The following is a 24,481-nucleotide window of genomic DNA, read 5'->3' as shown; positions in this document are numbered from 1 at the left end:
CTGGCGTTGCATAGCACCGTGGCACTGCCACCTGCAGTGGTGAAAATGCCACAATGCCCTAGTGTTAATGCTTTCCAAGCCGCAGTGCACTGTGGATCTCACAGTGTGAGGTTAGCTCCACCCAATTTCCCACAAACCCTCTACTCAAGTGGGGCCTCTTTCTTCCTGGTCTTATGAATCTTGGTGCAGAAACTCATCCTTAACTACCACGTTTTCTTCCAGGGTTATGCCTATAGTTGCCAAGATAATTTTGAATCCTGAACCCGTTGTTTGTGCTTTTAGATGTTTTTAAATATTGACCTACACAAAAAGACAGAGTGGACATTTGTTTTAGCTCTTCTGTTGCTTGATGTCAATCTCCTGATCTGCACTTTCTAGATACTCATTCAAACATCTGGGAGACTAACTGTACCACTGATCCTAACTGTGCTAGTTAGTGTTTATACATGTTTCCCCGAGAACACCATGAGGGGCAGTGTGTGAAACCCTGCAGAGGCCTGGCCTCTGGTAAAACACGCACAGGCATCGGGAGCCCATTCTTTCCTGAAGGCAACCTGTTTCGGTTGGGGCAGCTCTAATTACCAAGCTTTATCTTACATCCTGGACATTCCTTGACAGCAGTCCTGTCAAGAGGACAAATCAGGGTCAATGGTATTGATTTTAATGAGCTCCTCCTCTCCAAGTTACGTCTTTCTGTGTGAACAACTGTGTGGCCCTCACCACTCTACACAATCTCAGCAGGAAGGGACAACGGTCAGAGGACATACCTAGGAGCTGGTAATTGTCAGAGGACATACCTAGGAATCCAAATGCTGGGCTCAGACCCTGTCCAGTTCTGGCACTGACTAACTGTTGCCCTTGAGCAGGTTATTTAACTTCTGGTGCCTCAGTCTTAGCAACTACAATATGGAACTAATAATAGCATCTATTTTATTGAGTTACTATGTGGATTAATGGGTCAATATATGTAAAGGACTCAGAACACTGCTAGGCAGTTGTTATGATTTCCTTGTGTTTAAAAAAAGGGCAGTTGCCAGCCCTACTTCTACATGGCTTGCTGCACCTAGAGAAAGGATGAAATAAGCATTCTCATGATCAGGTTGAAGTATGCTTCCAGGGAGGATGCTGGAAATCAGCCATTCTGTCACCTCCCCTCCTTCCCATCACTGTCCTTAGCATATGGAGTGTGTGCAATTCATATATTAGGTCTGATGCTGGGCTCTGGGAGGAGGTACAGATGTACCCAGAAGAAGGCCACCTCCAGGCTATTAGGGAGTTCACACAGACCAAGGGCACAAGACATACAGTGGGGAACACTACGTCCCCTGGTGTGTGAATGCAGGTATAGAAAGACTAGCTTAGCCTCTTTATCAAAGGTGACTTTTGGGAGGAGTTTTAGGTCAAACTGGGTAAACAGACCAAGGTGGAAGAGAGATGGGTGAGGATTTTGACCAAGATTGAAATAAGGATTGATTTATACTGTAATCAGTGAAGTTTTGGAAACTGAGTACTGGGAAGGAATATTTAGAGCCATTTCCCCCACCCTTCTTCCATTCAAATCATCCTAAACAGGCATGTCTGGGCCCTGGGAAAGTTCTCCATGCATTCTGACCTGGCCACAGCTCTGGCTTCAGGGCTTCTGAAACCTTTGAGTCACAAAGGCCTCCCAGCACCCCCGACATTATTTCATTGCAGCTTTCATTCAGCCCCTCTTGGCATACTCTGAGGGCACAGAATGCCAGCTTCCCATCCTCAGGCAGCAGCATCAGTGCTTAGCAAAACATCCTGACACCTCTGACCCTAGAGCTCTGCCAAGAATGGAATCTACATGATATTACGTCAGTTGGTGTATGGTAACTTTAAACCTTCTGGAATGAGGTAGTTGTAGGATAACAATTCCAAACGATGAGCATCAAAGAGAGATGTTGAAGGATAAATGTCAGGAGAGGCTCTAAGTGCCCAGCATGGGGCAGTGGGAATTATGCAATCTTCAACCTGGAAAATCTTCCTTGTGGAAGCTTCAGGAACTCCTGGGGATGAGCAGGCCACACCATGTAACTGTGGAGCAGCTTGGCTTCAGACTATGATTCTTGGGTACTGCCTGCATCCAAATCACTCAGGGTTATGAGCTACACATGGATTTACAGGCTATTCTAGGGCTATTCTTTCTTTCTCTGGGATGGGCCTGGGTGCTTGTGTATGTCATCATGTCTCCCATGTAATATGATGCACATTTCATCATGCATGGGGTGGGTAGGAAAGAAGAGCATGAGATGAAAGACTGAGGAATCAGGGAGCAGACCATAAGTGGGGTACATGGAAGGTGTAAAGTTAAAGGGAGCCCAGTGTGGGAAGGAAAGGCAACTTGGTTGGAGGGAAAGCCCCGGACTCAGAGTCAGGAGAAGCTCGTTCCAGTCTGTCCATTCACGAGTGCCTTGTAGGACTTTTTCTCTCTTTACAGGTCTGTAGGACTATATCAGGGCTGCCCAAGCAGGAAAAGAGGAGCAAACAATATGCTCTCCCTGAATGGTTTTAAAACACAGGCCAGAAATGCTGTTCATCCATCCTTCCCCATTCACAGCTGAGAACAACCAGTCCTTACACATCCTAAGACTAGAAGCAGCGTTGTGCATGTGTGCCTTTGTGCATGTGTCTCTCTACATGTGTCTCTGTGCATGTGTATGTATCTCTGTGCATGCATGTGCATGCTGGCACTCATCAGATTTCCAAAGGGACCAAGACCCCCCCAAAAGGTAACGTCATTGGCCTGGATTATCCTATGGCTTTTCCCAGCTGCCTAGTAAATGAAAATACGACTATATCTGTGTCAGCTGTGGTCATTCTTATTACAGAAGCCTGGCTGGGGCCAAGGCAAGAGGTTGGGGGGCTCACCCTTGTGTGTGGTGAGCAGAGGTGCGATGGTGCTCTGGTGCCACACGGTGACAAGCAGTGTCCAGGGCAGTACAATGAGGACGATCGCAAGGATGTCCCGTCTTTTCGGCATCTCCAAGGCTGGCTGGGCCCACAGCTCTTCGTTACCTGAGCAGCGGCAAGGTCAGGAGAAGGGTGGCCCCATGGGCGATGGCAGCAGACAGTGGCGAGCACAGAAGAGAAAAGAACAGGAATGGGCCGCGCAGGCCAGGCACAGGGAGAGCAGAGAAGCCGAATGTTGGCTAGCAGGTCTTACCAGCGCTCACAACCCACCCATTGCGGAAGCAGGTTTGCAGAGTCCAGCCAGACTGGAGACTGCAAAGGGGTGGCTGTCCAGGGGCACGATCAGGAACCCTGCGAAGTGGACACCTGCAAGAGAGAGCAGAACAGGATGGCCAGAGACCTGGGGGTGGGGGGAGAGATGCCCAGAAGGGCAGGGCCTAGCTGCAGGGCTTGTAGCATTGGGGTTTTCATAGTGGAGCCTTCACTGCCGTCTCCCTGAGGACTGCTTCGGCTTGCCTGCCTGGATGAAGACAGTCTCTGTTTCCCACAAGCATGGGGACAAGGTGCTGCCCAGTTACATGGTTCAGCAGGGCACAAAGGTTAAGGGCATGGCTTTTGGACACCCAAGTCTTGGTTTAAACCCCAACTCTGTCACCTACAAGCCATATGTCCTTTACCAAGTTATGACAACTGTTTCTGCCTCTGTTTTCTCATCTATGAAATGGGGTACTATCACTACCGATGTCACCAAGTTCATAATTAAATGAGTTAATCCCACAAAAGCCACAGAATTGTGCCTGGTGTATATATATAGTGAGTGCTCAAGATGCATTGGCTACTCTGGTGTCCACCTGTGTATCCAGATGGTTTCTTCATAGCCTAGATAAAGGGGTAGGCGTTGGTGGGAGGGCCAACAAGAGGTGTTTTGGGAACAGGCCCTGGGAGGACATGCAGCAAGTGCTTTCTCTTTGTTGATGTCAATAGGAAATTCTTGTGAATTCTGCATAGTTTGGGTATCAGCAAGGGGAAGAGATGGTCCCTGTGGGGGCTGCCGTATTCTGAGACGGCACTCAAAATGGCAGCAACAGGAGCCCTGGGAGGGACACCGCTTCTGTAAGTAGGGTGACCCTGCTTGAATTTCTTCTCAGTTCTTCAGAGGGTTTGCCAGCAGCATCCTTCTCTGGGCTTTGTTGTCTTATGGGACAAAGAGAGCAGGCACAGAGCCCTCATAACCACCATGGAAACTGTCACATCCTATTCTCTGCCTTCCTTGTCCCTTCTCTGCTGAGTCCTGTGTAAGATGCAGATGGGATCTGCAAAGGGGAAGGGCAGATGTCAGCCCTGGGCAGCCCCTGGCTTGTCCTGGTGCACTCACCACCTCTAGTGTCCAACACTGTGCAGTGATAGGCCTCAGAGAGGCCAGCTGCCCAATCCAGCCCCAGGGAGCCCGTGCTTTCCATCTCTGGCAACATCAGGAGCCATGGCCAAGGAGAATTTTGCCCACCAACCCCAGATTTGGAAAGTATGTTTTCTTTTCCTTGTCTGTCCCTCTCTCCAAATAGTTTTGTCACCTTAAGGAAGAACCAGCTATGTCATCCAGTAAAGAGCACTGTGGTTTCCAGGGTCAACTAGCATGTTCCTGCCAGCCACTTACCACCAGAGGCCTGCTCTGCCTCCACTGTCTTCTCGGAGTCAGAAGGTAAACTTCCTTACCTCCTCAGGGAAACGGAAGATCCACTGAGGTTAAATGTTGCTGGCAGAGACAAACAATGTGGATACAGGGCAGGGAGAATAATTCTGGGTTGTGTGCTGTGTCTCCTACAAACTCCTCTTTCATGGCCCTTCCAGGTGACAGAGCCCAGTGTCCACCCCAGGAGGCCTGTCTGGATCTCATATGCTAAGTATTATGAAATGGTGTGACCTCGTGCCGCCCCCAACCCCAGCCTGATCCTCCTACTCCAAGGTCACTGACAGGGTTGTAAAGAGCTGAGTCAGGGCCTTGGTTTGGCTGGGTGATCTTAGGCCACATTTGATGGAAGATAGGGAAGCTTCTAAGAGGCCTGGATGGAAGATTCCCTTTGGGTTCTTAGTGACTTAAAAAGGACATTTTCCAAATGTCCTTCATCTTGGGGAGGGTCCTAGTTCCATGATGGAGAAAGCAAGGAGAGGCAAGCTCCAGGCCAATTTGTTGCATGCACATCCAGGCTGCTCATAGTGCAGATGCCTGCTTTTACACCTTTTTTTCTCCGAGCAGCCTCTTTATCCCAAGTCTCTTTCTTCTGGCACCTGCTTAACCTCGTGCTGTCTGCTTGGGCCATCATTAGTAATAACAAGCTATTATGTAGCACTTGGCAGTGTCCAGAAACGACACTCAATATTTCATGTTCGATCCTCATGGACCACTGGCCATAGGTGCTTTTGTAACCCCATTTCACAAGGAAATCATTGGGGTCCAGGCAGGATCAGTGACTTGTCTGAAGTTACAATCAATAAGGTCATGGTGGACCCAAACATAAGTTCAGGCCCTCTGGCTCTATGTTGTTGGCAGGAGTGTGGGAAGAGAGGTTCCAGGCCCCGGGGCCTTGAATCCAGCTCAGGTGCAGGGTCAGCACAGGTCCACACACAGGCCCTGGCTGAGAGCTGCTTCACAACCACCTCCCTCCATGACAGCTGTCTCCACTGTGGGGTCCCAGCAGCTCCCTGGAGGTAGAAGCAGGAAGCAGGTTCAGGGTGAGGAAGGATGTAGGCAAGTGTACAAGAGGGCTCTGGAGAGACAGTTCTGATCCCATCCAGTCTTTTTGGTCAAAACATCTATGAAAGGAAAGGGAGGAGTGGATGAGGGAGAAAAAGTCTAAAAATAAACTTAGCAATAAACCCAGTTGTGCATTAATTACTCTGGAAGCCATTATGGCTTGAAAACCCCATAACTTTAATGGAGGCTATTATAAGCATAGTAGCAAAATCGTGGAGCTAATTACCAGGCAGTTATTAAGCAGCACAGAGAGAGCCCCCACCCTTGGAGAAAGCCAGCTAGCCATCAGGGGGCAGGTTTGTGGGAAATGGGGCCTGGGGCAGGGGAGGTGGCTGGGGGCTGCACTTACCCCTACTCCAGATCTGTGAGATGGGACTGCAAGGGTGGCCTCCTCACCACAGCCTGCTGCTTCTGCATGGTGGAAGGGCAGCAGCTAGCCTGTGGTCACAGGCTCAGACCTCAGAATTGCTCTGGGCCCTTAGAAGAACCAACACAAAGACGGAGGAGGGGCTTGGCCACACTCAAAGGCCAGCAGAGAGGAGGTGGCAAGGGGAGGGAGAATGGGATGTTGAGGAAGGGTTGGGTGGAGGCTGCAAGGGGTGGCTGACAGAAAACTGCAGAGACCTGCTGGGGCTATGACTCCCCACTTGATACTTGTCACTAGTGTCTGTGACCAGCCTCAATTGTCATTTGTCCCTCAGTAAATGCAGATATGAGGAGCCCCTTCCACCCTCCTGGTCCCCTCAGAAGCCTCCATTGGACACAAAGGCTGTGCTGTGGGTGGAGGATATAGGGCCAGGTGGGGGATGGTCATTTGGTGACAGGAGCAGAGCACCTGGATGCAGTGGTAGGGAGATGGGGCAGCAGTGGCCTGGACAGTGTTCTGGATAGTGGACAGTGTCCCCTTCACTGAGGGACTGGGTCTCATTGCTTGCTCTTCTTGGCCTCCACCTTCATCTTAAAAAAATACAGAGGCTGGATTGGGAGAGTTCTAATGAATTTTTAGTTTTGCCATTTTAGCAATATGAGGTTCAAATAGCTAGGCCTCTGTGAGGATAAAGAAATGTTCTGTGTGAGAACAGTGGGGGTCAGGTGGGCATTCAAAGCTGGAAGTCAACCTAACAACCTTCCATGGAATTTAATCATGATTTAAGGACCAATTAGCTATGATGATTGGGCATGTCTGGGAAGACATAGGAATTTGTCTATGGGTTTTAGGGTGTCATAGGCTATGTATGAGAGCTAGGGGATATGGGAACCCAGATGGAAGTGCCTGAGACTGGGTCAGAACCAGTCAGGCTGGAAAGGAGATGCTGGGCCTGGTGTGGCAAAGCTAGATTCATGTTGGCTTCAAAGCTGGGTGATTCCAAATGCATGGAAAGGTTCCTTCTGAGCCTACAGGTGTTCAAACGGAAACCTCATCAATGCCCCTAGTCGCTGAAGAGGAGGCTTATTTAATTAGATTCAACAACTATCACCCAGCATCTGTAGTAGGCAGACATTGTGTTAGGTTCTATGGGCAGTGCAGCAGCATGGAGAAGGGAGATGAGGGTTTCCTTCCAGCATCGCACAGCCCAGAGGGAAGGAGGGACTTAACACAGGTGTCTGTAAGGCTCCCACAACATCACTTAGGGTGATGTGTGATGAGTTCTAATGTTGCAGAGAGTGCATGTGTGTGTGTGTGTGTGTGTGTGTGTGTGTGTGTATGTGTGTGATAGAGACTAGTCACAAACAAGCTCAGAAACCATCAAAGCCATTTGTCTCTGGAGGATGATAAAGCCATGTTACCCAATAAGATTGGGAATAGTTGGTCAAAAGAATCCATTAAAGTGAAGAGTCTTTCAAAATGCACACATAGGATACACATTTCAACTTAAGACAAGTAATTTTTAAACAGCCAAGAGCTCAATAAGTGATGTTTTCCCGCTACTGAACAATAATGTGCTCATTTTCACAAATCCAAACCACTCAGCACTGGCTAGCTTGCAGCACTTCTGCCTCTTTGACAGAGTTGAGGCTGTTTCTTGGGCCAAGAGACAGTTGAGGGGAGTCCCATGTTGCCTTTCTGACATCATCCACACGATAACACCCTGGCTGTGACCTCCAGTGCGGGTTTCTTTGAATTAGTCTGAGACCTGAAGGACACTTGGTGAACAATTCAAGTGTAGTATCCTTTAGAGTTTTTATGACTTTTCCCACCAATCTTTACCTAATTTCGAGAATTTTTCCCTAGACTCATCTTATGGAGTAACTTTGAGAGCATTCAACTTAAGTTTTCATAGAAACAGCACATTTATTTCTTTCCAGTTCATGTTTCATGGTTCGTATAATATCCCATAATGGTGACAGCAAGCATGCTTATTGTAAACTGTTTGGGAACAGACACTATGGACTCTCAGCAAGTATGAAGCTCAGCTAGTGTAAGCACTGGGAGGGGGGATGCCAGAGGGGAGGTCCAGCATTATGCTTGCACACGCATCCATTAGTGTGCTTTACAGATGGAATGGAGAGCATGCATCAGTAGTATGCTAAGCCAACTGAGGAAAGGCTTGGTTAAGAGAGCTTCTGCTGTATGTGTGAAGCTGTCCTCTGTCATCTGGGAGCCTGAGTCCCCCTAGGGCTGACAAGGCAGATGCTGAAGCCTCCTCATGCAGAAGCATAACCAGCTCCACTAGCTGGGGCCCAGAAGGAGGTTGGGGTAGTCAGACAGGAATGGGGAAGCTAGGATGGCTACGGAAGGCACCAGACCTTTGAGCACAGGAGCAGGGATGTGGCAACAGGAGGCAGAAAGAGGGGAAGTTTTAAAAGAATATAGTGGGAAGGATGCTGGTCAAGGCTCCAGCTTTACCTTCTAGCACCAGACAGTGCCTCTCTCAGAGAGGCACAGACTTTGTCCCAGAGACCCGCAGGAGCCCCTAATGGGATCAAGGGATTAGTATTGATTCTGCTGCCACTGCTCAGGAAAAGCCCAATGCCAGAGCTAATCAGTGCCTGGACCAGTCAATCCATACTTCATTAACCCAGCCCCAGTCTTCTGCCACCCCTGGCCACCCTCATACTCCATCCCCCAACCTGGCCCTGGCTTCCAGCCACCAGCTCCTGCTGGGGAACAGGACAGAGGCACTGGTCTCTCTCCACCCATCACCCCCCAGGACACTCATGGTGGGGTGTTCCAGTAGCGGCTCTGCCCAGGCCTCTTGCTCCTCTTCGTCCTCCCTTGCCCCCAGAACTTGGAGGGAGAGGAGGGGTTTCTGCCACTCATTCCACTCAGAAGTGAAGGTATGTGGGACACCTGGTTGGAACTGCAAACCCTCCCGGTAACAGCCCTATGCTGGGCCAACAGGATTTATTTTCCTTTGATCTTCACAACAGCCCTATGAGGCAGGCAGGAAAACTATATCCTCACTTTACATATGAGGGAACTGAGGCTTAGATGAGCTATGTGATTGGCCGAAGTTCCCAGCTAGAGTTAGCCTCTGGCCGAGCTCACACTCAAGCCTTTGGACTCTGAATCAGTGTGTCCCCCAAGCCCATGCCGCCTCCCTTCCTGCAGGCCTGGTGCTTGCCTCCTGGCTTATCCATTTGGCACTTCTGCGCCAGGGACATAGCTTCCCGACCTTGTGGGGGCCCAGTCTTGGCCTTCCCTCCTGCTGTTCAGGCCCAGTGCCCCAGGAAGGACCTCCCTCACCCTGCTTTCATGGTGTGACACTGAGGAGAGGAAGGCCCAGGCTCTGGGAAGGTCTGCGTCCTGCCTCAGGGCCTGGCCACTGCGGCTCTCACTCCTGGATACTTCTGAGAGAGTGGCACAGATTCTAGATCTTGCACCATCTTGCTCCTTGCTAGCTAGGAAAACCAAGCCAAGGGCTTGGGTAGAAGGAAGTATTAGTTCAGTTCAGGCTTGGCATAAAGCGTACTTTTATGCTTTGGTTTTCTTCCAGCCCAACAGTGTCAGAAAATGCAACTCATGGTTTGTTTGTTTTAGGTAGCTCCTTTGTTTCTCTTTTTGGTTTTTCTAAAACAGACTTTGGACTCAATTTCGATTATGAATCAGTAAGAAATGAAAATTGGGGTTTGGTTTTGTGTGGTATTCTGCAAGGCAAAGTCCATTCTGGTTCACTGCAGGAATTTAAACAGAACGAGAGATTGGCCCCAGCTGGTTTCACTGAAGTTCCCTGAATCATGTAGCTTGTGGGCTTCAGGCAGAGAGGCATCCACTCATCCCAGAGCCTCCAGGCAGGAGGCCCTTAGAGAAAAAAATCAAATGCTTCGTTTTGTGGGGACATCAGTTGCCACTCTCAGTGGGGGCCTGCCTAAGCTGGGGCCCAAGCACACGGATGACCCCAGCTTGGTCCTTGAACAGCGGAGGCAGCAGGGAGGGCACAGTGGCCAGGGAGACAGCTATTTGGAGGACACAGGCCTGATGGAGGGTTGGGGAGGGCTGGGCAGTGGCCAGCCAGGCCCATAGGCACCCCCATGAAGAGCTAGCAGGCAGCAAGTTCTGAGGGCTGAGTGTGGAGGGCTGAGTGGGCAAAGCATTCAGCAGGCTTGTGTTGATCACTGGCAGGACAATGGGAAATCCCAGTCAGGCAAATTGCAACATATGGCCACAAAACCCTTATCTGCATGCTGGGGGAAGCAGTGAGGGTCACACCTAGCTCTGGAGGTTGTGGGACTGGGGAGCAGTCCAAAGAGCCCTGTGGCCCAGCTTCCACCACAGCATTCTGCATTTGGATGGGGCTTTGGGGCCCAGGGAGGGCTCTGGGCCTTCAAAGTGCCCTCACCTCCTTTGCCCTCCCTTCCTTGCCATCTTTCCATCCTTGCCCCAGGCCTGCTCTGGCAGGCATGCCAGCTTTTTGAAGGGAAGGCCTACTGTTGCCTAACAAGTCATCACACACTTAGCTGCTTAAAATGACACACGTCTACACTCTTCAGTTTCTGCAGCTCAGGAGCACAGGAATGCCTCAGGGGCTCACAAGGTTGCAATGTACTGGCTGCACTGGGCTCTTCTTGGGGGGCTCACTGGGAGGAACCTGCTTCCAGGCTCAGGCTATTAGCAGAGTCCTCTGCCTTTTGGGCATAGGACTGAGGGCCACTCTTCCTGCTGGCTGTTGTCTGCAGAGGCGCTGCCCTCAGCGCTTAGACGCTGCTCAAAGTTCCTTGCCACATAGGTTTCTACAAAAAAGCTCCTTACTCCATCAGGCCAGCAAGGGGGGATCTAGAGCAAATCCGCCCATGAGACACGGTCCTACATAACAATATCATGGGAGTGACAGCCCATCACTTCTGCCATGTCCTACTGGTTAGAGGCTGGTCATAGGTGCCATCCAGACCAAAGGGGAGGAAGTTACACAAAGGACAAACAGCAGCAGTCAAGAGACGTGGTGGGGGAAGGACACCTTCGAGTCTGTTCACCAAAACAAGAAGGCCTGGTCTCCACCCTGGACCCTTAGCTCCTGTTGCCCCCTATAGCTCCTGAGGGTAACAGCAGGTTCTAACTATAGTCAGAGCCTTCTTTTGCCTCCTTCCCATCTTTCTTTGCTCTCCTCTGCCCAGAAAAGTGGCACACAGACAGACAGTCAAGTAGTGGAGAGCCTGTGCCCTGGAGCCCAACAACCCTGGGCACAATACTAGAGGCTTTTTTCCTCTGCTGTGTGACTTGAGCAAGGTAACATCTCTGGGCCTTGGTTTTCCATCTGTAAAATGGGAATAAAAATAGTGCTTCCCTTGCTAGGGTTGTTAGGTTAATTAGGCAAAATAAGTTTAAACTATCTGACACATGATTGGTGCCAATAAAAGCAGGTAATGCAACTGCCAAACTTGCAGGCCAGGAGGGGTCTGAGATGTTTCTGCTTGGCCTTGCTTTTCTCCAACTCCCTTTAGCTGAACTTCTGGCTGCTGGACGGCAGGGTGGGAGCCACACATCCTGAAAGCCCCGTATCACCCTTGAAGGAGGGAGCAGTGAGGAAGGGTGACTGGGATAGTCAGAAGGGACATCTCCTTCCCTTAAGGGCTAACATTGGCCTTATACAGTGTGAGGACACTGATAACTACCTTTGATTTTGCTTAGCCTCAGTTTTCCCATCTCCAGTGTGGAGCTGTTATGCCTCTTTTATTGTCCGGCATGTTCCACTGTGACTTTAAATATGGGGGAGAAGGGAAAGGGGAAGGGAGGTGATGGTCATGGAGAGGGCACTTGTAGGGCAGAGCACTGGGTGTTATATGGACATGAATTTGACAATAAACTATATAAAAAATAAAAATAAATAAATAAATACAACATGACTAAGAGTCAACTATCATCTTTCTTCCTAGAGCAGCTCCCCATCTCTTCCTTCTCTTTGTCATCCATCTTCAGCCAAAATGAAAATCCAAGGAATGCCCTGGATCCCTCCCCCTCTTCACATAAGCTGGGCCTCAGCTCCTTTGGCCTGACCTGCCCCTAGACCTTGGGGTGCATCTCTCTAATACAAGTTCCGGTCATATCTTTGCTCCAACAGTCACCCATTGTGATCTTTCTTCAGATTCCAGCCCACTGCCTGACCCCTAACCCCTACTGACTTGCTCACACTCAAAACCTTTTGTATCTCCTGCTGACTGCAACTTACTTAGCTTCGCATTCAAGGCTCTTTGCCATGTGGCCCAGCCTACTCCTCTAGCTGCACCCTCTTCTGTTTCCTAGCCACCTTCTGTCCACAGCAGTCTCTGACCTCTACCACCCAGAACCTTCTTCTCTCCTTGCACTGCTTGGGGAAGTTCTGGTAGCTAGAAGACCTGCTTGGTTCATTCAGGTGGTAACTGCCCATTCCCACCTGGGGCCAGTGTCTGGGCTAGCCCCATGAGAAGAGGTCTCAATTTAGAGTCAAGATGCCAAAAGAGCAAGCGAGGCCAGGCTCTTACAAGCTAGCATGCCCCTTATTTCCTTCCACTTGCTGCCTTGTTTCTTCCCTTTGGTCTCTAACCCCTGTTGTCCCTCTTTGCCAGACCTCTGCCATCACGCAGCATGGTGCATCTGTACCTGAGCCTGCTGGCTGCCACAGTTCCTTACCCTGTAACAGTCTCAGTTTGGTGTTTGTGGCCTCTCACCTCTTACCACCCTCTGTAAGCTGATTGGGGAAGATGTCAGCCTGGTAAAGGTGACTGAGGCACCCTGCTCCCCATTCTCCTGAATCTGTAATTTCACTCAGGAGAATGGCCGGACTGAGTCTTCCATTCTGACTAGTCATCAAAGCTGTGCCAGCTAACTACAGAGCACCCCTTCAGAGTGATTTAACAGGGCAGCAGCTTACTTCACACACATGTGAATGCAGATCTGTGCTCATTGCCAGCACACCATCTGAATGAATGTATATGTGTTCATGGGCACATGTACACACACCCTTGGCTGAGTTTGGTTATTGCTTCTGAGCCCTGCTGGAGAATCCCATGATTGGGTCTCTGTTCAAATGAAGGATTACCTCATGTGCCCTTGGCATCGAATGGTCTCAGATCCTAGAAAATAGATGTGGACAGGCCAATTTACCTTCTCTGTGGTGCTGTGGGTAGGGGGCAGCCTCCCCTAAAACTACTGATAACATGACTCATACTCAATAGTGATCTGAACTTTCTAAATGATTTCATCTCATTTACTCAATAAACCCTTGTAATTCCAAAGTTTTACTGATGTTTTACAGATGAAGAAACTGAGGCATAGCGCGTTGAGTGTCTAGGCATCCTGGGTCCAGTCAGATAGTGGCTCAGCCTCACATCTCTCTGAGACTTGTTCCCTGGGTGGCAGTGACCCTCGCAGGGTTCCTGGCAATGGAGTCTTCACACCTCTTTTGTTCCAAGCTCTCTGCTGGCTGCTTCCCAGGGGCATGTTCCCACCTCTGCACTGGACTCAGTAGAAAATAAGCCTCCTCCTCCTGGCCTGCGTGCCCATACAGACATCTGTGCTTAAGTCACCTCTCTTGATCCTTTCATCAGAGTGGGTATGACCATGTGTTTTATTATCCAAAACAGGGGCCTTCAGACTGTGCTGAGGTGATAAAACAACAAGAGTCAATGCATCAGCAATAGACGTGGTCAGGGACTGTTCTGGGCATAGTGGGCAGTGGTATCCTTAACTGGAACCCACAGCCACTCAGTATATGGTGCCCAGCTATGCGAATGAGTGGACCCAGTCCTTCTCCCTTATGCCAACTCCCAGAATCAGATCTTTGCTCCTGCAAGAAGGGGGCATGAAGCACAAATCAACATACTTGGTTTGTGCTGTGAGCAGATCCAGAACAGCACCTCTGTCCTCTGCATCATGGGCTCTGGGAGCACTGGAGTTCTCACTCACTGTTGCTAGGACACCTCGCTATATCCTCTGCCTGCTCTGGCCTCACCTCACCCTCTTGGAGACAGGGGTGCAAAATTGGCAATGTGTATCACCCTGGCACAGGCTGAGGCCGCACCAAGAAATCATCCTGATTTGGATCCCATCTATGGTTACAGAAAAATGCTTGTGAGCCTTTCCTGCCCAGCTTGCTACAATACTTAGTGTTCTGTGAGAGGAGCAGAGAAGCTCAGGACACATGGTGGGGCCAACTGGCACATACACAACGGGTTAGGCCAAACAGGCACCTGAGTGGGGGTGAGGGGAACAGGAGTGGAGAGTTCAGCAGATTCCAATACAAGGTGAACAGTAGGACAAGACAAGCAAATCATCAGTTGCTAGTAGAAGAGTGGAGTCAAGAGCCATGCAGGTATGACCCTCCATTTCTGCCAGCCTAGCAGCAGCAGTGGGGGTGGCATGCTCCCTGTTGAGGCTGAGGTTAGAGAACAGTATAGAACCCAGAAAGACCATGGTACCCTAGCATCCTGGGCTTTGGGATCTGGGAGGGTACAGCCCTCATCTCATTGGCCCTCAATTACAGAGGAGGCCCAGGGAGGATGAGACAAGCCCAATGCTGGGCTCAGTGAGTGTCAAGCACTGGTTGCAATGAGGGTCCACAGTATGGAGCTGGGTGCAGGTCATGGTGACTGACTTGGTCCCCATTAGACCTCTGCAGACCAGTAGGCAGGGCATGTGACCAGGGCCCAGGGACTGGAACCAAGCAAGCCAGGTAACCTGAGGGTCGATGGTGAGGGCAGACTGGGATAGCCATGCGGAGACTGTGGGTGATGCTGCATTCAGACACCTTCCAGGGAGTGTGTAAGCAGCCAAAGCTAGTCTGTTCCCATAGTATCGTCTTTCCCACCCTCATGTTGTCCAGGCCACTCTCTGACTCAGTTTCCCTTGGAGCTGATGTCTATGCAGTTCTGGGTGAGCATGTTGACTAGATAAGACCATCTTGAGCTCTATGTCCTCAGCCTGCTCTTCCTTCTTCAAAGCCTCCCCCAGCCATGCTCTTCCCCGGGCCTGAGCACTCAGTGTCCATGCAGTGAAGGTCTAGCCCTGTAACATTCTGTGCATTTGTTGGTTTTCATGTTTGTCTTCAGCTCCTAGGCCATGGGTTCCCCTGGGGGCACCAGGTCTTACTTAAGTACCTCTGGATCCCACCACAGGGTCTAGTACCTGACATAAAGCAAAAGTTGCACCAATACCCCTGTGACTCAGTTTGCTTATCTGTAACTCTTAATGGGCTATTTTAGGGATCAAATGAGGGAACCTATGGAAAACATCTAGCATGGGGCTTGTATACAATTAGCACTAAAAATGTTAGATAATGTAAAGTAAAATAGTAATTATAACCACCCCCACCACCACCTTGCCTTAAGATTCAGCTGAATCCAACAGCCTGAAAAAGAAGGGGAAGAGAGGTCAGCACTGACTGGCCTCTAGGGCAACTTTTCTAGCAGATTCCTCCCTCCAAGGATGAGGCTGTACTGAGACTGGACTCCATAATAAAGACAATAAACAGTGGAACGCAGCAGTGTGATAAACAGAGGTGCATGTATGCAGTTGCCTGGAGAAGGCAGACTTGCCACACAGGGGTAGGCCATGCCCTGGAAACCTGGCACTCTGGCCCTGGCTCCTCTTGCCCTGTGCTGACCTCCAAGCAGTTTTTAGGTTACAGAGCTCTTTAACATACAGTTGCCCAGGCTGCCTCTCTACACAGGTCCCTTGGGAAGGCACTGCTTTCCTTGCTTGTCTTTTACAGATTTGGAAGCTGAGCTCAGAACTGAAAGGCTGTTCTATGGGTAGATGGCCAGGGCCTGCCCTGGGGTTGGGACTCCTCCTGGTGCTGCCCCCCAACATGAGTCCTATGTTTCTGCCCAACCCCCTGACACACACTCAGGGAAGGACTGGGTATGTTGCAAGGTCAGGTGCCCCCTCTTTTCTTCTGTCTCCAGAGCTCTCAGAGCGTGGAGACTCTTGCAGCCTTGGGGCTGACAGTTGGCCATCAGCAGGGATCTAGTGCCGTGGACCCCTGGTCCCCCTCATTCCCTGGCTTTTCTCCCCTGGAAGCAGGCTGTGTGCCTGGAAAGCTTCATCTTCCACCTCAGAGGCTGCCTAATTTCCTCTGTTACTTCTACCTTATCCCTTAGATCCTAACTCAGAGCTAACCCTATTGCCTGGATGAGGAATAGTTAAGGGAATGTGTTAAAGGTGGGTGGGTATGGGGAGCCCAGCCTCAGAGGCCTGGGAGTCCAGAGTGGGCAGTGTGTGCTCCCCGGGTGAGCAGGCAGGCGTGAATGTGATGAATGGAGGATCCTTAAATCTCAGTTCCCCAGACAGTAGATTATGCTGACACTATCTATACGTTTTACAGGCTGTGTATTATACGGCAAGCAGCAGGGTGGCTATGGATCATAAAGATGGAGCCTTAACAGTGCAAAGGCATGTGCTAAGGTAGGCTTGCCACACACGTAGGAGCTCTCTGGGGTGACCAAGGGCTCCCGCTCCTAGGGAAGAGCTCTGGTAGTACAGGGCAGATTTCTCTCTCTCAGGGTTCTGAGAAGGTGGCATGGAGGGAGGGGTTTGGGACAGGATGTTAGCATCCCTTCACCAGCAGGTACCTCTGCCTAGAATGTTTTTCTCCTCACTGTTCCTCAATGTGCTGAGCTCCTGCTTGACCTTCAAGGACTAGGCCAAGTGCACTTCTCCTGGGGAATGCCACACAGGAATGCACACTGATGATGCTCACTCATCACTGGGCAGTGAGGGAGCAACCAGAGATTCAAAAATGACACCATTCTATTCAAATAAAATGGGGTTCCTTCTTCTCTGTGTTCCTATGCTGCCTGACATGTGGGTTAACTCAGAGCATAGAAGGTCTCTGTCGTACCCTTATACTGAGATGCCCTCTGAATGAGAAGGTCAAGTTGGGAGAATCACCATTACTGAGTACTTTTTGCTCCATGATCTGGCATCAAAGAACCTGTCAACTGGATGGATAAATAAAATGCAGTAGACATATACAATGGAATATTATTCAGCTGAGAAAGGAAGGAAATCCTGACCCATGCTGCAATATAAATGAACCTTGAGGACATTACGCTAAGTGAAAGATGCCAGGCACAGAAGGACAAATACTGTACGATACCACTTACATGAGGTATCTAGAGTAGTCGAACTCAGAAACAGAAGGTAGAGCAGTGGTTACCTGGGGCTGAGAAGGAGAAATGGAGAGCTGTTGTTTAATGAATATAGCTTCCAATTTGCAAGATAAAAGTTTTGGAGATAGATGGTTGCATGACAATAAGAATATGCTTAATAACACTGAACACTCAGAAATGGTTAAGACGGTACATTTTATGAGGTGTGTGTGTGTGTATGCGCACGCATGTGTTTACTTCCTCCAGAAGGTCTGGTTAGATCTGTCAACAATGACACATCCCTTAGGGCCTGCACACTAGGCAGGGTGAGGGGATGGTGGGGCAGAGGGCTTTCCTGGCAGCAGGGCTGGAGTGGGCACCTGTGTGTGGGTCCAAAAGGGGGTGCTGGGTATACCTTTCTGCTGGCTGTCACTAGGGAGAGCTGCTGTGTGGAAACATACACAGGGCACCCCCAGGAGTTTCCAGAATGAGAAAGATGTGGTGGAAGAGTGTGTGCACACATACACAGACACACATGAATGCACACACATGCTCACACATGCATGCACACATACATCCTCATACGTGCACACACACGGCAGCCTGCTCTGTCACCCAATCATGGGACTTGGGAAGGGACAGAGACAGCAGCTGGGACATCTGTTTCCAGATGAGAAAGATTTATGAGTGGGAGAAGTAGTTAGTATCGACAAGTGATGAGTTAGGCTACTAATACTTCAGCTTAAATTCAGAAACTCTGGCGGAAAAAGAAAATAACATGCCCAGAGGCTGTATGTCAAACTAAGCAGGCCGACGGCATGGACAACCTGCTGTCCAGGAATGAGGCTCCTGGAGCCTGGTATGAGTGCCAGGCAGTCACTCCTTTGGAACAAGGGGTTGTCTTTCCTGGTCTGTGCTCCCCACATTAAGAGAAGGCAGAGAAAAAAGCACAGGGTACTGAGTGGGGGAAAGAAATATACGCCCAGGATGGCTAAAGGGAAGAGGCACCTCCTTGAAGTCCGTCATGTGGCCTATTCACCCTGGATGCACTATTCCATTAATTGTGTCTCCAAGGGGACAGGGTGCTAACACCTCTGGGAGTCTGCACTTACCTACCTCCAAGAGCATCAGGATGCTGGTGATGAGGGAGGTGGGCTGAGGAGATTGCCTAGATTTCCTCAGTCTTCAGAAGACATCTCCTAGGAAACCCTCAATCAGCCACTGGGGACCCAGAGGGCTTTAGGTCTGGGCTAAGACAACCTCAGTCTCAAGCTATTGAGGACCTCTGGTGGCTTACTCAGCCTGATAATTTCCAGGCTGACCTTATTCCTTTGATCAGGGTGCGCATAGACATATAATACCAGGCTAATGATTCACTGATTTAATTAAAGTTTTGTATGTATTTTTAATGTGTTGTCTGTGGTCTGAAAGATCTGACCTTCCCTGGGGTCTGTCAGAAATAGCTTGGTTGGTCCTCCTGGGCCATTTGTTAGAGGAGAGAGAAGACCTGTCCCAGCCTGTGTGAAAGGGGCCCTGGGGTCGCAAGCGTTGGCCCCTTAGCCCCAGCCTGAGTGAGGCTGTTCCTGCTGCCCTGTTGTGCATCTCTGTATTGACAAAAGGATAGGCAGCTGACAGACAGGGAGAAACAGGGAGCTGGGAGACTTAGGTCATGATCTAGGATAAGACACTACAGTGCTGTGTGACCTGAGATCAGCCTGGAACCTCTCTGGGCATCAGTTTCCTTATCTACAAAAAGAAAGAAGCAACCCAGAATCACAGGATCCAAATTCTGGGCAAAGCCCTGCAGGCTTGATAGTTTTTAATGTTCATCTGATACTCTGTGGCTATGGATGGCAAATTCTTGCTTCTCAGACCCATATCCTTTACCAAGGTAACTGGCATAATTCAGGTGGGGCAATATTCATATGTCTCACACTCCTCATATTTTAGAGCAGAAAGATGAGGCTACATGAGATTCTGTTACACAGTGAGCCGCTGATGCAGCTGTGACTAGTCCCTGGGTCAGCCAGGTGATTGCCACATCCTGTCAGGCCAAGGGCCTTTCTCCCTCCTGGCCGCTTCCCTCTGCTGAGCTCAGGACACTGGCCTCCTAGCTTTCTTTCCCTCAGGACCAGGGTGAGCCCAGGCAAGAGCCCCTCAAGTCTCCTGCTCCATCCCCACTCAGCAAGATGCTGAAAGCGGCTGGGAACTCATTTGCTCCTTTTATTTTGAACTTCTGGGGGCTTAGGAAATGCTTTTTGGTGAGAGTGGTTCCAATAAAAAGAAAATTTCAGGTGCATCCACTTCCAAAAATGCCAGCTCCTGTTTATCTGTAGGTGTCACAGACAAAGGAGGACATATTCTTCATCTCATTGGATCTCACCTGGGGCATGGTGCAGGGGCTATTATCGGGCCACATTCCTATCACAGGTGAGGAGACTGAAGCTCAAGAAGCAAGGTCACAGGCTGATAACTGAGAGACCCAGCACCTGGCATCATGCCAGGCATACAGTACTCTGTTCAGCGTTTATTAAATGAATTATTAAATAAATGAATAATAGAAATTGCTAGGCAAAGCACTTACTAGTGCATGTTCTGGGTGATGACCATGATTAATGTAATGACTTGTTTTGTCCTCATAAACATTCTAGTATTATCCCCATTTTAGAAATGAGAAATCTGAGGCACAGAGATGTTAAGTAATATCCCAAGGCAACACAGTTATTAAGTAGCAGAGCCATGTTTGAATTTAGCTAGTCAGGTTCTAGAGTCCATGCCACCTCACTAAACCATTTATGTCAAGTCTAGGATGGCACTTTCAGTAGAACTTTGTAATGCTGGGAATGGTCTGTAATTATGCTGTCCAGTATGGTAGCCACTAGCCCCATGTGGCTACTGAGCTCTTGAAATGTGGCTTCTGTGAATGAGGAACTGGCCACCATGGGAGGGAAAGTAGCCTACCCTACATCCAGTGTTGGGCTATGCAGGTTTCTGAATGACGGTCAAATGAATAGTCCAGAGTTTTGAGCCTAAAGAGATCCATGGCCTCAGAGGCTAGGTTGCCCACCTGCCTCATAAGGAAGGAAGCAAGCTGGAGAGAAGTGAAGGAGGGAGGAGAAGGCACCAGGCCAGCCACACACAGCCAGTCAGGGAGGACCGGCAGAGCCAGGTCCTCAACCTCAGGTCCTAGTTCCACTCCTAATACCCAATATTGCTTTCTTGTCTCTGCTCCCTCCATGCTACTTCCCTTCATAAAGAGATAATAAGAGCTCACATTTCCCACATATAAGAAGAAAGAAGCCCTACCCATGGCTCTAATACTTAGCTGTGAGACCCACAGCCCCGTGCGCAACGTTTATCCTTAAATCCAGTCAACTCTTGGTGATCCAGACTGAGACTCTCCACTTTTGGGCTTATCGGTGGCAAAGCCCTAATCCCTGCCAGGCACTTGGCTGGGAGGCTGCCTGCCCTGCTGTCAGCTGGTGCGCACAGGGAGCACAGACTCATTTTAATATTGGCTGGAGCTGAACCTCATTAGAAAAGTAAATTTGCTGTAGCTGCAAAAAAAAAAAAAAAAAAAAAAGGCAACCCACGTAACCCTTCCAAAAGCTAAATAAAAAATTCTGATTTTGGATTATTTGATGCCTTATGTTCTCAGTACTGGCCCAGAGCCTGGAACACAGTAGGTGCTCAGTCAACGTGTGTGTCAATATGTGCAGAAGTGAACAGAATTTTGAGTGATCTCTGTCCATTTTGCCATCTTTCAGCATGGGTAATAGGAGGTCATGGAGCCGGAGTTCTTGTAAGTTGCACAAATTGTTTTAGGCAAGCATTGGCTGACAAATTGGAACAATTACACTGACCACTAATGAGACATCGAAACATTGTTGATGTTGTTGTTCCAAGGAGACACCTAGAATGTCACTGCAACAGAGGCGTGCTCCAGGTGGGCCGGGGAAGGCCCAGAGTCTGGAGGTGTGGCAAAACCGATGAGGTAGAATGACATGGGAGATGGAGAGACTGCAACCATCCCAATGTGATTGGTTTCAGGATTGGCCAGAGAATTGCTACTCCAAATTCTATAGTCCTCCAGATTCTGGAAGAATGTGGGGGATGTTATATAGAATAAGTACATAAATTAATATCCATCTAGCACTTCATTTAAAAACAGCCTGGTGAGGGGTGCCTGGGTGGCTCAGTCGGCTAAGCATCTGGCTTCGGCTCAGGTCATGATCTCATGGTTCATGGGTTCGAGCCCCACGTTGGGCTCTGTGCTGACAGCTAGCTCAGAGCCTACAGCCTGCTTCAGATTCTGTGTCTCCCTCTCTCTCTGACCCTTCCCTGCTTGCTCTGTCTCTCAAAAATAAATAAAAAACATTAAAAAAAACCCAGCCTGGTGAGATGAGGCTTCCTCAATTTACAGGTCTTTAGTAAACCAGGGCTTAGAGGGCTCAGTTTTTCCCAATGTCCACTCAACTAATCATGGAGGGAACAGAGCTGGGCCTCCTGGGCCTGGCTGAGAGGCTGTGTTCTGCATTGTACTACTTCTATTCCCCCCAGTGCTTCTCAGCAGGGTCTCCAAAGGTCTTGTCTGCCAGCCTTGGGGGTCATGAAAGAGGTTTTTCTTTCTCCTTCTCCCCAGAGTCTACACTCTTCCCTACCGTACTGCATCCCAAGACCAGGAGAGGTGGTGAGGCAGAAGATGGGAGAAACCCTCAGCACTGGTCGACGGGCCTGGGCACGAAGGTCTTCTGGAAGACTCCTGATCCAATAGCCAGTCCCCTTTCTGCCGTTGGGCCTCCCTCTGAACCACCCCTGCATTCAGCAGAGCCACAGAAAGAGCGCTCCGCAGGAGATCATCCATCTGGTCCCCTGAGGAGCCCCCTGCCCAGGCAGATGAGTGCTGATACCTTGGAGCTTGGGAGGGTGCTAGAGTAACCCCAACTGTACCACTGGGCAGACCAGACCTTTCACTCTGGGCCCCTCGCCCTGTTGTTCTGTGAGCGTGCTTCTGTGTCTTTGTCTGTTGTCTCAGGCTGGCTCCTCTGCTTGCCTCAGACTCAGATTCCTTCTCTTCCTGAGCCCTGCCTTTGCTTCTCTTCCAGTGTCAGCAGACAGGAGCTCTCAGACATTTGTTTCTCTTTTCTAGCCAAACTGAACCAACATGTCCCCCTATCCTTAAGCCTGACTTCCAGTCAACTCACCCTCCTGCATTTCTGACACACTTGTAAAGCTCCTGCTGTCTCCTCACCCTATGTTTCACAATAAGAAGTAAAGCCGACTTGTTTCCCTCATTCCTCAAAAACTATTGTGGGAAAATCCAGGTTTATCCAGAGGCCTGAGGCAGCAGACTGGCCTAGCCCCCCATGGCATCTTTCTCTAGAGCTCCTGGTCTCTGCTGCAGGCTCCAATCCTGTCATTGGAGCTGTCCCACCTCAGTGATTTACCCTCCCCATGCTTCAGGCAGACCTTCAGTTAGTGCCTGCTCATCCAGAAACCTATGTGCACATATTCAATCCAGCACATGTGAGCTTCTAACATGCCTAAAAATAGAGTAATTTCCAAGCATCTAGGATCAGGCAGAGAAATGGGCACAATAAGCCACTTGGCTCGTGTGCTGAATGGGGCACACATTCATTAATCCCCCCTCTTCCATTAATCCTGGCAAGTCATCTTGCTCCCACCTAAAGGGGCAGAGGGAAATGGCATACAACTCCAAAACCATTGGGGGTGCTTGGGATGGACTTGGCAGAGTGGACAGTGCCTTTGAGGGTCTCACGGGAAAGGTCTTCATTCCATATGAAGGAAGGAGGGCCTTGTTGTTTGGTCTAGTAAGGGCAATAACGGTCACCAGTTAAGCACGTTCTGGGAGAAAATGTCTCAATCTCTGTGGTAGCTATTAACAGAGATACGGAGACATGAGGCACAGAAGACAAATATTAGAAAACCCTACAGTGTCAGTCCTATGAAGTTACTTGCCACCATAACCCCAGTAACTTTAGAAGCTATGCACCTCACATTTTCACATAAACACATAATCACTTCCCAGTGCTATATACTAGGACACACACCTGATCCTTTTTCAGGGCATGCCAGAGAACTCAACCAGGTCCCAACGGGTCCTCCATCCAGACTGGTACCCATACAAGTAGAGCTGCCCCACCATTATAGGGCTAGCAACTGTCAGCAGAGGTCCCCTTCGGAGTCCTGTGGATTGGAAATCCCTGGAATCCCTTAGCTTCAGCTTCTACGAGAATTCATCTAAATAGTGCATGGCTGACACTAGGCCTGGCTGGGTGGAGGCAGGGGAAGGGGAGGCTAGTCAGGACTGTTTGTTTATATATTCATAGTGTTGGAGAGAAGGGGGTGTCCCTTGACCTTAGCTGGTTGGTACCAGGCTGTCACCTCCTTTCCCTGGCACTGTTAGATCCTGTGGCTTCCTCCATTCTTTCCTGCCTCACCTCTCAGTCTCCTTTTCAGAAGTTGTATGCTCTGACTTTAAAGGGATCAGGACCTCAGGCCTAAGCCCAGGTGCAGGGGGGTGGGTAGTGAACCTAGTCATGCCTCCTTCCTCCTGGCTATGCTGAGGGTCCCAAGGACCCTTTGTCATCCTTGGCACCTCACAACCTCTCAATCTCCCCAGCAGAGTTGCAGAGCCTGGGTCCCCTGAAGACAGTTAACTTGCCACTGCCTGCAGTCTCAGGGCGACTGGGGATGGCTCTGGGGAACAGGGGGTGCGGCAGGTGTGCTGGCCCCTGACTCCTCGGGGCACCAGGAACCACCTGCTGAGGTGAAAAGGGACCCAAAGCTAAAAGCCTGGGCCAGTTACCGAGAACCAACTCTCCCCTTAAGGCCGACCGGAGGAGGGCAGGCATCGCCCGGGTTTTGTTCGCAGCCCCCTCGGCAGCAGTGTCTCACAGCCCCAGCCCGGTTCCCGGCCGCTTTCCAGCTGCCCCCGCTGCGCGCGCGCGCACACACACACACAATACACAGACACACACTTGCACCCGGGAGGACATGGCGTGGATACTGATGGGGACGCATAAAGGGGCTCTGTGCGCTGCGGCTGCTCTTGGGGGGTGCGGGGGCACTGACCTGAGGTGGCGAGTCCGGATCGTCCCCGGCGCGGTCCATGGCGGGCAGCGGCCCCCTACGCGCCAGCCCCGGTGCCCCTCGGCTGCTGCCCTGGGCCGCGAGCACCTCCCTCCCCGGGGACTCTCGGGCTCCGGGCCCCCGGGGGCCACTTCATAGCCGCGGGGTCCGCGCGCCCGCCCGCCGCCCCGGCCCGGCTTC

General features: G+C 50.2%; 1 protein-coding gene across 5 annotated transcripts in view; it reads right to left on the bottom strand.

Annotated features, from left to right (window-relative positions):
- The window catches only part of B3GAT1 (beta-1,3-glucuronyltransferase 1), a 30,542-nt gene extending 6,067 nt beyond the window's left edge, over positions 1-24,475 (bottom strand). The window contains exons 1-4 of one of the 5 annotated variants that reach the window (XM_029956868.1): positions 24,284-24,360; positions 6,036-6,097; positions 3,205-3,300; positions 2,893-3,039 (exon numbers count right to left, since the gene is read on the bottom strand). In XM_029956868.1, the coding sequence (XP_029812728.1) occupies positions 2,893-3,039; positions 3,205-3,208 (151 nt within the window). In that variant the 5' untranslated portion in view covers positions 3,209-3,300; positions 6,036-6,097; positions 24,284-24,360. Of the gene's footprint in view, positions 1-2,892; positions 3,040-3,187; positions 3,301-4,588; positions 5,183-6,035; positions 6,098-24,283 lie in introns of those variants that run through there. The other 4 variants (XM_029956872.1, XM_029956870.1, XM_029956867.1 and 1 more) reach the window with 4 other exon arrangements.
- Between the last annotated feature and the right edge of the window lie 6 nt (positions 24,476-24,481).

Source organism: Suricata suricatta, chromosome 11 (assembly GCF_006229205.1).
Source record: "Suricata suricatta isolate VVHF042 chromosome 11, meerkat_22Aug2017_6uvM2_HiC, whole genome shotgun sequence".
Taxonomy (NCBI): domain Eukaryota; kingdom Metazoa; phylum Chordata; class Mammalia; order Carnivora; family Herpestidae; genus Suricata; species Suricata suricatta.
Note: the sequence above shows the minus strand (reverse complement) of the source record. Positions and strands in the feature narration are given on the sequence as shown.